General features: G+C 38.5%; 1 protein-coding gene across 24 annotated transcripts in view; it reads right to left on the bottom strand.

The window, feature by feature from the left end:
* PARD3 (par-3 family cell polarity regulator) overlaps positions 1-12926 on the bottom strand; it is a 444438-nt gene that overhangs the window by 110518 nt on the left and 320994 nt on the right. For 17 of the 24 annotated variants that reach the window (XM_068673553.1, XM_068673532.1, XM_068673535.1 and 14 more), the window contains one exon: positions 8764-8874. The exons of 5 other annotated variants lie outside the window; for them this stretch is intronic. In XM_068673553.1, the coding sequence (XP_068529654.1) occupies positions 8764-8874 (111 nt within the window). Of the gene's footprint in view, positions 1-6837; positions 6911-8763; positions 8875-10557; positions 11689-12926 lie in introns of those variants that run through there. 2 more of the 24 variants (XM_068673555.1, XM_068673556.1) reach the window with 2 other exon arrangements.

The raw sequence follows: 12926 nt of genomic DNA, 5'->3' as shown, positions 1-12926 counted from the left end.
GGTATGAAATACTGCCACTAGCTCATTTTCAGGTCCGTTATTCTGTTTCTAGAGTGCTATGTATGAAGTAGCCTAATCCTGAAGTTGGAAAATGAAACAGTGCGAAGTGACAAAAGATTACAATGAAAACCCTTACAACAAAACAAGGGATTATGTGGGGAAGGGAAGGGAAGGGAAGGGAAGGGAAGGGAAGGGAAGGGAAGGGAAGGGAAGGGAAGGGAAGGGAAGGGAAGGGAAGGGAAGGGAAGGGAAGGGAAGGGAAGGGAAGGGAAGGGAAGGGAAGGGAAGGGAAGGGAAGGGAAGGGAAGGGAAGGGAAGGGAAGGGAAGGGAAGGGAAGGGAAGGGAAGGGAAGGGAAGGGAAGGGAAGGGAAGGGAAGGGAAGGGAAGGGAAGGGAAGGGAAGGGAAGGGAAGGGAAGGGAAGGGAAGGGATCACAAATGGAGAATATAGCTTTTATGTCAGTATTTTTTGCTTAGGACCAAAAGTTGGCACCCATTGACACTCTCAGAACTCACTTCTAAAAATCCTGATGGTTCACAGTACTGAGTGGCAGCATATATCTACAGCATGGCCAGACACTGAACTAGGTTTCTTATAACCCATTAAGAGGTTTGTATTGTAAGGTTTTGTAAGTAAATGGTTGCAAAATAAAAGGTGAGATGTGGTGTGGACAGACCTGTCTGCCTGTTGTGAATGTGTCATTAGGTGTCTTTGTAATTAGTCAGATAGTTGCTGCTGTATCTAAAAATTGGAACAAAGAGAGGTTTTAGTGCAGTAGCTTACTGTAATAACCTATAATAGTCACTGTACTATAGGTTACTAACCTCCTATAGGTTACTATAGTAAGCTACTTGACTCCTATAGTTGAGTCTGGAAAATCTAAAGGGTTTTCAGTTATGTTCAACTCAGCAACAATACACACAGCCACATTCAATAAGTCAGTAATTATGCTACAATTTCTTTCATTCTTAAATAATTATTTGCTACACAAACTCTACCACTAACAGTACGGTTTATCAGTCAACAGAGGACAGGCTGTTGTCCTACCTAAAATTCTTGGCATTCAAAAAGTGAATACTACAAACTAGTGGCCTTTACTTAAAAGTAACAGAGTGCTGAACTTGTATGATCTGCAAGACACATTAACCAAATTTATAAATCAGATTATAAAGACCAAATAAATATTTTTAGATTTATGGCAAAGGACTTGGCCAGACCTTGCTCAGAACAATGTCTTGAATCTCTGCAGAAGAATAACAGTGAAAATACATTTTTAGTGTGATATCTTATAATCTCAATCTGTATACTTACAAAATGTACTTAGAGAATGTAAGGAGCTTTGTTTAAAAAGCATCTCGGCAACTATTATTTCACAAAAGCTTCAATTTACATATCTCTGGAAGTCTGTGCTTTTATGAAGTGGAACTGCTCTGAAATATTTTTCCAAAGCTTAATGTTCTCATGCTTCACTTCTGTGTTTTACAAAAAATACTGCTGTTGATTTGTTTTTCACATTCTGCACCCTCATCCTTTATGTAAAAAACAAATGCCAAAAACAATGCTGCAAGTCTCAGTGAAACTGGAATATCACTTCACAAACAGACCCCATCTCAAAATAAGTGAGAATGAGAAACACGTTGCTTTGATTTTCTGATTCACAGAGAAATTATTTTTTTCCTCTGCTCTCCTATGAGCTGGGAAGGGGGTAGAAGTTTTATCAGAAAGGATTTTATGCAAGTCACTTTAGAAAATATTTATATTCTGAATGTTTGCAATAATTATGCATTTAGAGTTAATATTTCTCATGAAAGCTGTAAAATGGCATCAAAATACAGAAGCAAAGAAACTAAAGAAGAATCTTTGCATTATTTTAAAGACAGATAGCACTTAGGTTATATATGAAGCAAAAATTCTCTTCATATCACAGTATGTTGTCTCTTTTCCTAAAAGTAAGATGAAACGGCTTCATGAAAATATTTTGCTTAAGGGGAAAAAGTTGGGATTTTCCAATAAAAATATTATGGTCTCTCTGGGAAATCTGGAAAGACACCAAGAGTGTCCTGCTGTTCAGCCCCCTACTCCATCTGATACTTTAACAGTTCCAGATGGCCTTTACTACAGGATGACCTCCCCTCTATTCTTTTATTATGACCTTTGGGTCACAAATTATCCATAGGATGCTGCTGTCATTCTGTAAGACACTATTATATCTTTCATCTAACGGATAAAGATGCTTAACATTAAAACACATCTTTGTTAGGGTGACCTTCCAATGATGATCAAAACAGACAGTTATTCCAATCAACGTCACTGCTGGAGAAAATATGTTTCATTTTTTGCAACACTGACATTGAGGCTACACTAAGGCGTAGTTTTAAATCAGATCACTTTTAAAATTGTACTTGGCTAGAGAGCACAGCACAGTATATTATACTCATTTAAAATATAAAAAATATTGCTGTAATTGCTTTGATGAGTTATGTCGATTAAAGGGACATGGCGGTTTGTTGTGTGTTGTTTTTTTTTAAGTTATCGATGTGGTTTTCATGTAAACTTCATTGATAGGAGGTAATAAAACTTTATGTAGTGTTTATTAATTATTTGTCTTTCTCTATAATCATAAATGGAACTCACTGAACTTGCATACGAAAATATAATAAATAGTCCCAATGTACTAAATAAAGTAATAAGGTTAATTTCTTTCCTGCTGTCAGTAAATTCATGTTAGCAGTCTCTCGTCAGCTTGACATCAATTAATGATTTTAATTCCAGACTCTTGTCACAGTACTCACCACCCTTTCGTCTAATTAAAATGGATGATGCATGATGAAGGGAAAACACAAGACTTCTGTTCTTGTTGTAACATTTCTATTCATTAGTATACTTTTACAACAAAAGGCTTGTGGCTTTAATGGCACTAGAGAAAGATGAAGAGAAGTTTATTATATGTTAGAGATAAAGACTCTTATACCCTTAGGAAACAATTTATGGAATGACCGAAACATTCAGGAAAAGATATTGGTGTTATTTTAGTTACTAATGAACATACAGAATGCTTCGCTCTAAGTTTAGGAAAAATCATTATGTGAAAAACACCCACCAAAATTGTGCTCGTTTATGTTAGCACCAAAAAACATTGTCAGCCCATTGATCGTTCTGCAAAAGTAACAGCAAAACAGCCAATACAGAGACAAATGCCTGACCCACCTCTCCCAGACAGGATCTCTGCACGACAAAGATCCTCAGCCATTTCTCCCTTTTTTTTTTTTTTTTTGGCCATACTCCCTTGAAGCTGTAAGAGCACCACGTCCTACCTCTAATCGCTAAAACTCCCCCCAGTTCCCATTCTAAAAGAGTTTGCCATGGTTGATAGCAAGGCATTAAGACATACTCTGCCATCCCAAACCCTGGTGAGCCACGAGCATCATCGCAGAGCCCCAGCCTGCTGCTGCTTCCCCAGCCCAGGGCAGCCCCAGCCTGGGCAGCCCCTCACAAAGCCTCGTTGGGAGCTCCCCCTCCTGGCTCTGCAGCCCGCAGGCGACACTGCCACGACAGCGATGCCATGTGCACAGGCAAGGATACAAATAACAGCAGATTGATGTAAATGTAATTCCCTTTATAGCCCACAGGAACAAAAGGTTAGATTTTCCATAACGTAACGTGGGAAAACTAGAAAGGAAAGATGTTTATTTTTCAGATGACAATTACACATACACATGTATGCATGAAGCGTGGCACTGCTTTGCTGTGTGTTTATCTTCCTCCAAGTCCAGCCAAGACTGGCAATGTATAGAGCTTCTTTCTCAGAGCAGAGAAAGGCACACCCTGCTGGCTCCCTGGCTCCAGAAGCACCTGACTACTCTGCCATAGCACTTCCAGTGATACAGCTAAATCATTCTTTTCCGAAAGGTTTCTCCTTATCGCCTCACTACTGATCCTCACCATACAGGTGTTTAAGCACCTGATTTTGCATTCATTTCTTTGGAAGTTGAGGAAGAATACAAAGCTAAGATTAACGTATCTGTACGGTAACAGATAGATTTGCAGAACACGAGTAAAGCTCTTTACTCAGTGTATTAGCAAAATGGAGAAAATATCCTGTAGACTGGTGTGGTTTTTTTTCCTGAAGAAGCAGTGGCTCTAGAGGCGGATTGAAGCATAAGCAGTATTCACCCATAGCTGGGATCACATACTCTGAATCATGAGATTACATTAGAATTGCAGCTTTCATCTTTTTAAGTATTATCTAGCAGTGAAATGTGCTAAATACAGCTGAACTTGTTGAAAACTTCACGAAGTATATTTATTTTGTTCTTCTGTTATACACTGCCTGGGCACAAAGAGGAAAGTTGTTTAGGTTGGGGAGTGTTTGTTTTGATAAAGGGAGTCCAAGGCTTCAGACAAGCCAAGCACACCTGGCTGGGCCATGCAGGTGTCATGAACAGAAGGTGCCTGAGCTGAGGATGGGCAGAACACAGGCAAAGGGCTTTGATTTTGCTAAAGATTTATTTTCTTATGCACTGAACCCGGAGCTGCAGGGGAATAAAATGCAAGGAAAAATCCAAGGGTGAAGGAGGGAGGTACCAGAACCTGCTGTTAGGGAAATGTCTCCCTTCAGCACAAGCCACCAACCAAAACCAGCAGACAAATCTAAGCAGTGAGTTTTCTGAACATTTCTGCCTTCATATCTCCTAAGAAAAAGGGTCTACAGTGTCTTGAAAGAGTCAGAAAACATTTCAGGACAATCAGACTGCAGAATACTCCATGGACACATTGGCTACATGGTGAGAAAACCCTCACCTGGGAGGCCCTCAGGGACCAGATGTATAGAGTTTGTATCTAAAGTGAAAAGGTCTGTGGGCTTCCCAAGGCTTAGGTCCAGTAGGACAGCAGAAGGTGACCATCCATATGAAAACAAGTGGGTTGTAACTCTAATGCATGATGGCCATTGACAAAAGTTTCAGAATCTGATTTTAAGTCTACCCTACATAGCAATGCTTGTGTGAGACTGTAAGCAGATTGAAGCATTTCTGTAAGCTCAAGATATCCCATACATCTCCGATCTGTACAATTCAAGGCATTACTCTGAGGAAGACAGGCCAATTACAGGTTCATCAGGAAAGTCTGGAATTGGCAGACCACTTACTATATATAAAAAGACTAAGAAGCACCCAGATCTGTTTTCCCAGTCTACCCCAGCCAATGTAGGACCTCAGTGGTGTCCAGTTCTCGTGGTCCATTGATGGACTGGAAAACAGGATGGCAAAGAGGGGCTCCAAGTTAACATATACATAAAATGGCTGTGATTGGGCACAAGAATAGAGGTAGTTCAATTCATGCCTTACTCAAATTCCTCAAGACTCTGCAGTACAGTCTTTTTTAGGAGATGCAAAGCCAAGTTCAGAAAATCTATTGCTTAGTTTTGTCTTACAGTTTTGATTGGTGTCCATTGGTGGAAAGAAACAACTTTCAACAGCACACCAGAAACCAACTGGATTTTCAGAAGTGCTTCACAGACATTCAAGGATAATACAAGTAAACTTCTTCTTCTGGAGTAAACCAGTGTGATACAAGAATAGTGATACAAGTAGACAATGTCCTATGCCCTTGAAAGAACCATTAGTCTGAACTTCTAAGAATTTACAAGTAGCAAGCATCTTAGAGCACTTTTGGTAAGACTAGTGGGTGGTCTCATCAAATGACATGCCTAATTGGTCCAATATTTTATTTCATTGAAAGCTGCCTGTATTTGTGACTAGATAATTTATTTTCCTGTTCAAAACTCCTTTGTTAAGATTGTCAGTAAACTTGTACCATATACAGCAGAAGAGATATCCTCCTTAATAAGAAATTATTGCTAATGATATATTTATACAAGGCAATTTTACTATTTTAATAATGGTAAATTGAAGAACATTAATTTACTTACTTGCTTATAGTCAATATGAGTACTATTTTTAAGATTAAAGAAAATCTATTGTAAGCACAATACTCTTAAAATTATCAAGTCAAAGCATAATTTTATAAAATTGTGGGCATGATTGATTTTTTAATGGACCGTTCACTTGTTCTCTGACCCCCTAAGGATTTTTCTTCCAAGCCTTTCATACATAGTAAATTCATTAAATCCAGCCTATTTCCCCAAAGTATTGCATCATTACAGAGGTATATAGCATCAAATACCAAGTAAAACAGAGCAAGTGAATTGTACCGCTAAAAACATTGAGGGGGAAAAAACCCACAGAAAACAAAGTTAGAATAGCAGCCATTATGAACCAACACTTGTTAACACAGTAATATTTCACTCTGTCTCCTCACAAGCACTTTGAGGGATTGTTCAGTTAATTTGCAAGAGTACTCTTCATTAATAGCATGTATCTAACAGCATTATTTTACAGGATCAAAATAAAACTCTCTGCAATCTAACTGCACAAAGATTTAAAGTCTCAACGGATCAAATCAACATCTGAATTTTTCAGAAACATAAGGAAGCACCTCACACATTTGGTTGCTATTTTATTATCTTTTATTAGTTGTACATGCCACTACCCCAAAGAACTTGCATTCTCTTATAGACATAACACAAAGGAAAGCAAATACACAGTTAGGGAAAGAGAATAACGGGAGGAAGAGGACCCGTGTTATGATAACATCAAGCTGTTATGAAGTTCTGGCACATGCATTTTCTGCAGTTTCAGTGAAGACATAAAATTGTTTTACGGCACACAAGGAGTGAGATTCCAGGAAAGAGTCAAAATGGTTAGCATAACTTGATGGACAGGGATTAGGAATTTGCTCCATGCACAAGGGGCTATACAAATAATTTCATAATTCTACCTTGGTACCCAGCGTGACTATTGCAACCTCTCTCATATCATCACATGGACAGTTTATACTCTCACCATTCTTACTGAGAGAGACAGAGAGAGACAGAGAGACAGAGAAAGAAGAGAGAATGAAGAGAGAAAAAACATTACTAACTCAATGCCCAGTCTTCCTTCGTGCAAAAATGTACATGGCTAATTACCTGGGGACCTGCAGTTGCTAACAAACTCGTAAGTGCTAAGTGCTGGGCAACCTTGGGTTCAGCAGAGCCCATTAAGCCAGGGATCATCAGCACTGTGCACATGTGGCTATGCTTTCTGCAACCCTGAGCTGGCTGGAGCTACGGAAGCTTTCAGTGTCTCTGCATCCCCAGTAAAAGTTTATCCCCAAATTGGATGGTCTGCCCATGCTTAAAGGAAAGTTGACTGCACAATCACGCTTATATCCAAATTAACTTATTTCCCTCATTTCCACTATTTCCCTTTACCATTAATCTGAAAGCAGATTACTCTTAAAAACAGGAACAGATTTAGTGATCCTGTTTCACTTTTGTTAAAAGAAAGAAAATAAAAAATAATCTGCCAAGTAAAAACCAACCAAACACTGTGATCCAGCCACCCTCTACTGTCAGAATGGATGGAGAAAGACATGAATAACTTTTTACATAGATTTATGCTAGTATATCTGTTAAAGAGAAAAAAAAAATCCCATAATGTAATCCAAACAGATGGTCTCATATGATAAAGTTTCTGCAGTTTAACAAGTTACTGTTGATCTTCAGTAACTCATAAATGCATAGCCTGCCTTAACTGTAATGTAAATCGCTCAGCCTTAAAACAACTGAGAGCTAACCATTTTATGTTGAACTGAGGAGACTACACAAGAGATATGGCTCTGCTATTCCAGTAAATTGTCAGAATGATGAAGCCATCATTTGCAAACTTCTGTTCTTACCCACAGAAGCCCAAGGTGCATAGAGATGATGGTCAAAGGGATCATTATGACTAACTAGTCACACCTCCTGTACAAGGACAACAAAATTTCCCTCCATTGTTCCTACTTCAATCCACAATTTATGGCTAAGCTATATGATAATTTTTAGATAAATCAACTCAACTCATTGTTCACTTTCACTGCTAAATGTGTCTGAACCTATTTACCATTCAACATTCAAGCTATGTAGCCCTTTAAAGTTTGTCTCCTTACTGAAGAGTTATCTATTCAAAGAGGCCTTGTTTCCATACACACCCCTGTATGCTAGTTAATTTACAACCTAGTCTTTCCAAGATTTTAGCTATATTGATAAAAGAGATAGGCCCCAAATAACTTAGGGCTACAAGAGACAGGATGAAAAGTAGAATGGAAATATTGAGAAGAGCATATGACATATACATTTAATAGGTTTTAATGGTAAAGGAAGCTGACAAGGAAAAATAGAGGTACTCACCACTCATTTTTACAATTAGCAGTTTAATATACATATAATTCCATAAACAGACTGCATGACACATAAATAGACTGAACCCCAGTGACAATTACACTGAAAATTATAATTTTTAGGTTGTTTCTAAATATATCAGTGAAAAAACTATATATGCAAGACTTTGAAGAAAAGTACAAAACATACTTCATTCTATATAAATACTTGTTTTCTGAAAAAGTCAATAAAATCAGTTATAGAATGTATAGAGAAAACATTTCATGTTATTACTCCAGTCTCCTCAATAAGGAAAGGAGCTCTGGTCTATAAAAGATGCTTACTGCAGCCAAAAAAGCTGTGGATACTAGTGTCCAAAATAAATCCAGCTTTGTCTTGTTATTTAAAATATATAAACATATCAACATTTGGGAAATTTCATCAGTGAAAATTGAACTTCGGTTATTTAGTTTAAAAAACAAACTCTCTCTATCAAGGTTTAAGCAAATACTGAAGTCTACCTCTCCTGTTCTTGCTTCATTCGTATTCTCTCCTCTTCTGAAGTAAGAGCTTCCTGCACTTTTATTTTACCCGTTTTCTCACTCTTGTCATCTTTGCGATGTTTGCCAAACCTGTTAATAACACACAAAAAAAGAATCTAACTTGTGAAATGAACACAACTGTATTTTCCTTTTCCTAAGACAAAAAAAATCCTCCAAGAAAGGCTGCTTGAAAACCAGGAAGGGAAAACACAAAGACTTCAGAATTTCAATTATTAATCTTTACAGGCTGCTTTCGTGGTTGGTTTTTTTTTCTTTTTTTTTTCTTTTTTTTTTTTTTTTTTTTTTGCATAAGTTGTTCATTTTTTTTCTTCACTCCTCTTAAAAGTTTACAGAATTCCTCACTAAAGAACAGAACAAACCAAAAGACTTATAGTGCCACATTCTTGATTTCTGCCAGGACTTTTGTGTCACTATTCTTAAATACATGGTCAAGCAATGTTTTAGAAATTATTTAACACTAACACTGCCAAAGAATGCAAATCAAGTTTACATTGAGTGAAGGCTTTCACATATGAACTGCAAAGAAACACCCAGCTGTATGTCCAACAACTGCCCTCCAGAAGTACAACCCTCCTCACCCTTCCCACAAAGCAGTTTCAATATGCAATGGACAACATCCAAAAGAGAAATGTATGCTTTTTTGTTTGTTTGTTTTTTGTTTTTAACTTTGTTACTCGTGACTCTTTTCCTCCAAGGGAGTTCAGTGCAATGAGTGAGAGCAGAGGGATGGCGCTGGCCAGGCTGCCCCAGATGCAGCAGGGTATTGCCAGCCCAGTGGCAATATCTTGCATCTTTCACCTCTCTCCCCCTTTACAGGCTATGTTTCAAGTATTTTATGTTTGTTCCATATTTGCACATTCCACCACATTTTTTTTTTAGACTTTCAGGGAGAGCACAGTCTGGCATTTGAGATATTTAGCTATTATTAGGACAAAATTTTGTGTATTTGTTGGGCATTTCAGATCTACTCAAATAGGAATAACTTTTGCAAACCAAACACACTCTAAATAGAGCCCAAGTCTAGATGACCATTTTTTGTGTACTTAAGGCTGAGAGGATAACACATATCTATTGCACAGTATCTTTTTATAATACATACCTATTAAACATGGGATCATTTAACACACCAAAAAGCAGCAAGAATTTTACTCCACAGATTGACACTTACAGCACTCAAGGGCCCACATCAACAGTGAAACAAAAGAACTGAAATGTGCCATGTCCAGCAATAATGCAAGCTCCAAAATGCTCACAAACAGTGAAATAAAACATGCAATTTTTAAAACTTTCTTCTAACCCATGAAAATAAACTCTTCAGAATGTTTCTTACAATACTTCCCCTTTTGTTCATTCTAATACAAAGCCATGGTGTGGGCTGATGGCATAACACACAGTGAACCTGCAGTAAGATTAATTTCTGGCCTCTCAGTCGAGAGATACTAATATACTGTGTAACCATGCTCATGGTTCCTAAAGCATCTCTTAAAAAAAAAAAAAAAAAAAAAAAAAGAGCAGTGTAGGAGTATGTACGTAAACTTTAAAGTGCATGGCTGTTTTCCACAGTTCCCAGACTGCTCAATTCCAAATTCAGGCATATGAAAACTAAAATTGTTCAATAATAATTATCTGAAAAATGAAAGTCAAAGGACATAATAGGGTTAAGAAGCACAAAATACTATATAAAGTTAAATCTCTGATGCTGTAATGTGTTACATTTAAAACGGACTATATTCAGTGACGAGAAACACCAGCTTATATCTTTTAAAACATCCACCTATTTATTAAAGAGCAGTCAAAAACATTATACAAAACATTTACATATATGATACGAGAGATTCCAATCATGTTCTGGATGTCTTACACCAGACAAAAGAGAATGGCTAATTTAAAATAGCCCTAAATCTTCTAGCCAAGAGAGGAGAAAAACCTTGGCAGAAGAAGCATGGAACGGAGCCATTTTACCCTAATACCCAGGGAGGGCTGGGGGTGGCAGGGCTCAGAGCAACACAACATGTGGGGCTGGGAGGAGATGCACGACATATGTCGTACTGGAGCACACCACCTCTGGGATGCCCACGTCTGCTTCTCCCTGCTGCCCTTCCTCGCCCCATTTGAAATGTCAGGCAAACAAAGGAACCCACTTCTGGAGCAGCCAGTTCATTTTTTGAAAATGAACTACTGGTTAAAAAGAAAACAGAAAAAGGTAAAATTGAATCAGTTAATACCCAGCAGATTTTGGCAGCAAAACAGAATTTCTACCACCATAAATCAATTAATTGTAAGTATGAACAGAAATATATTGAAATCAATACCTTATTAAGAAAAAAAAAAAAGAAATCTACACAGGAAATTTATAATAATCCTTGTAAGCAATCTAGTAAATGTCTGGTCAGGCTGCATGATTGTGGGGAGACTACTTCTCACATTAACGTGTAATGCAAACCTAGCAAAAATCAATGGTTTGAGTTTCCGGATCCAACCGTCCAAGTCCAGAACAAGCCACATGTGTGCTGGGTTTCAACAGAGGCTGGGGGAAATTACCACACAGGTAGTGCTCGGTGGAGCGGTACGGCTCAGTTTGCTTTGACTCGTGAGCAAGCTGTGACAACAACCCTTCTTCTCTTTCAGGGTATTTTCTTATCATCTTCTGCCCTCAGGGACATTCCTGATAGAGTTTCAAGAAGACATCGCTGGTCCTTTCCCAGGCATTTCAAAATTTCCCCATTCTGACAGGAGATTTTCCAGTGTCAATCTCTGATAAGTTCTGTGGTCATCCCAGCAGTGGACAGACTGGCAGAATATGAACCACGGTGGTCTTGGAAAGTTGCCTTCTCTGGACTTTGTCACCCGCAGGAGTGATATATCTGCCATAATCACCACTGCCTGTAATAAGTTCAGCAACATTAACTGCACTGTCCCTACACTCGGACCCAGAATCATCAATGCTGTCCTCCCACCTCCCTGATTGTGGCTTCACATCCTTAACAGCATCACCTGCACAGGTAGGTATTTCTCCATGATACTCATACATCACAGACCTGCACAACAGTTTCGGAAGCACGCTGCCCTAACTGAGTCTGACAAGTCCGCATGCTTTTAGTAAGACATCTGTGCAAAAATATTTACAAGTTCAAGATTCCTCTTTTCCACTGAGATCGCAAGTCCCCCATCTCTGTTAAGCTTCAGCTTACAACAGTAGCAGTAACAAACAACAGAAAAACATTTTCCAGGCTCAGCAGCAACACTTGAGAAAGGTGTTTGAAAGATCCATGAAGTGGGTATGTACATATCTATGCATGCATACCTTCTCCCCCCCAAGCCTTTAATTTATGTAGAGGGAGCCAACATTCCCCACTCTGAATGACATTCAAAGCTTTTGCTAAGATTACTCTCACTAAGTGTGTTTGTTATTTATTTCTGTTAAAAGTATTTGTTCCGTGAAGTATGATTTATAGCCATAATGAAACCCACAATCCCCAAATCAGCATCCTCTCCACCAAATTTATAAGTTATTTATAAATTATTTAACATTCATGCTCAAGCCAAGTTTAACCACATAAGAGCAACATAGAGCAATAGTGAGGCACGCCATTAAAGCAAGCTGCTAAGCACTCCCCTAACTGTACAACACTCAATGCACTCTGGGGATTAGGCTGGTGTCAAGCTACCCAAAATCACCAGTTCTTCCAGTTACCTCATGTAGATGTTTTCTACTCTGATTTGTAAATATTAGGCAAAACAGGACACTTAAAAATAAAAATAAAGGTATTTAGATCACTGACATTCAAGCAGTCCATGCAATATCCTTTCAAAACACCAAATACACCTCATACAGCCACCCAGAGGCTTGGCAGCCCATGCTAGAACCCCTCCCTGTTCTCCAGTGGCACTTGTGTACCTGTGTGATTCAAAAGAAGCAAAGTGTGGGTCAGGTCCCCAGAATTACTCCTGGCATTTTATAACACCCCAGATTGGCTCAGGGAAAAGATCTGGCTTACCTCTGTAAAAGTTTCACCTTATTAAATGTGCAAGTGGCACGCTCTGGGACTTGTCCCATGAGCACTATAACGTGAGTGACACATTCCCTGCAACCCACCAGCACGTGCATCATTGTTAAGTCT

This window comes from Anas acuta, chromosome 2 (assembly GCF_963932015.1).
Source record: "Anas acuta chromosome 2, bAnaAcu1.1, whole genome shotgun sequence".
Classification (NCBI taxonomy): Eukaryota; Metazoa; Chordata; class Aves; order Anseriformes; family Anatidae; genus Anas; species Anas acuta.
The sequence above is the reverse complement of the archived record's forward strand: the minus strand, read 5'-3'. Positions and strand labels throughout refer to the sequence as shown.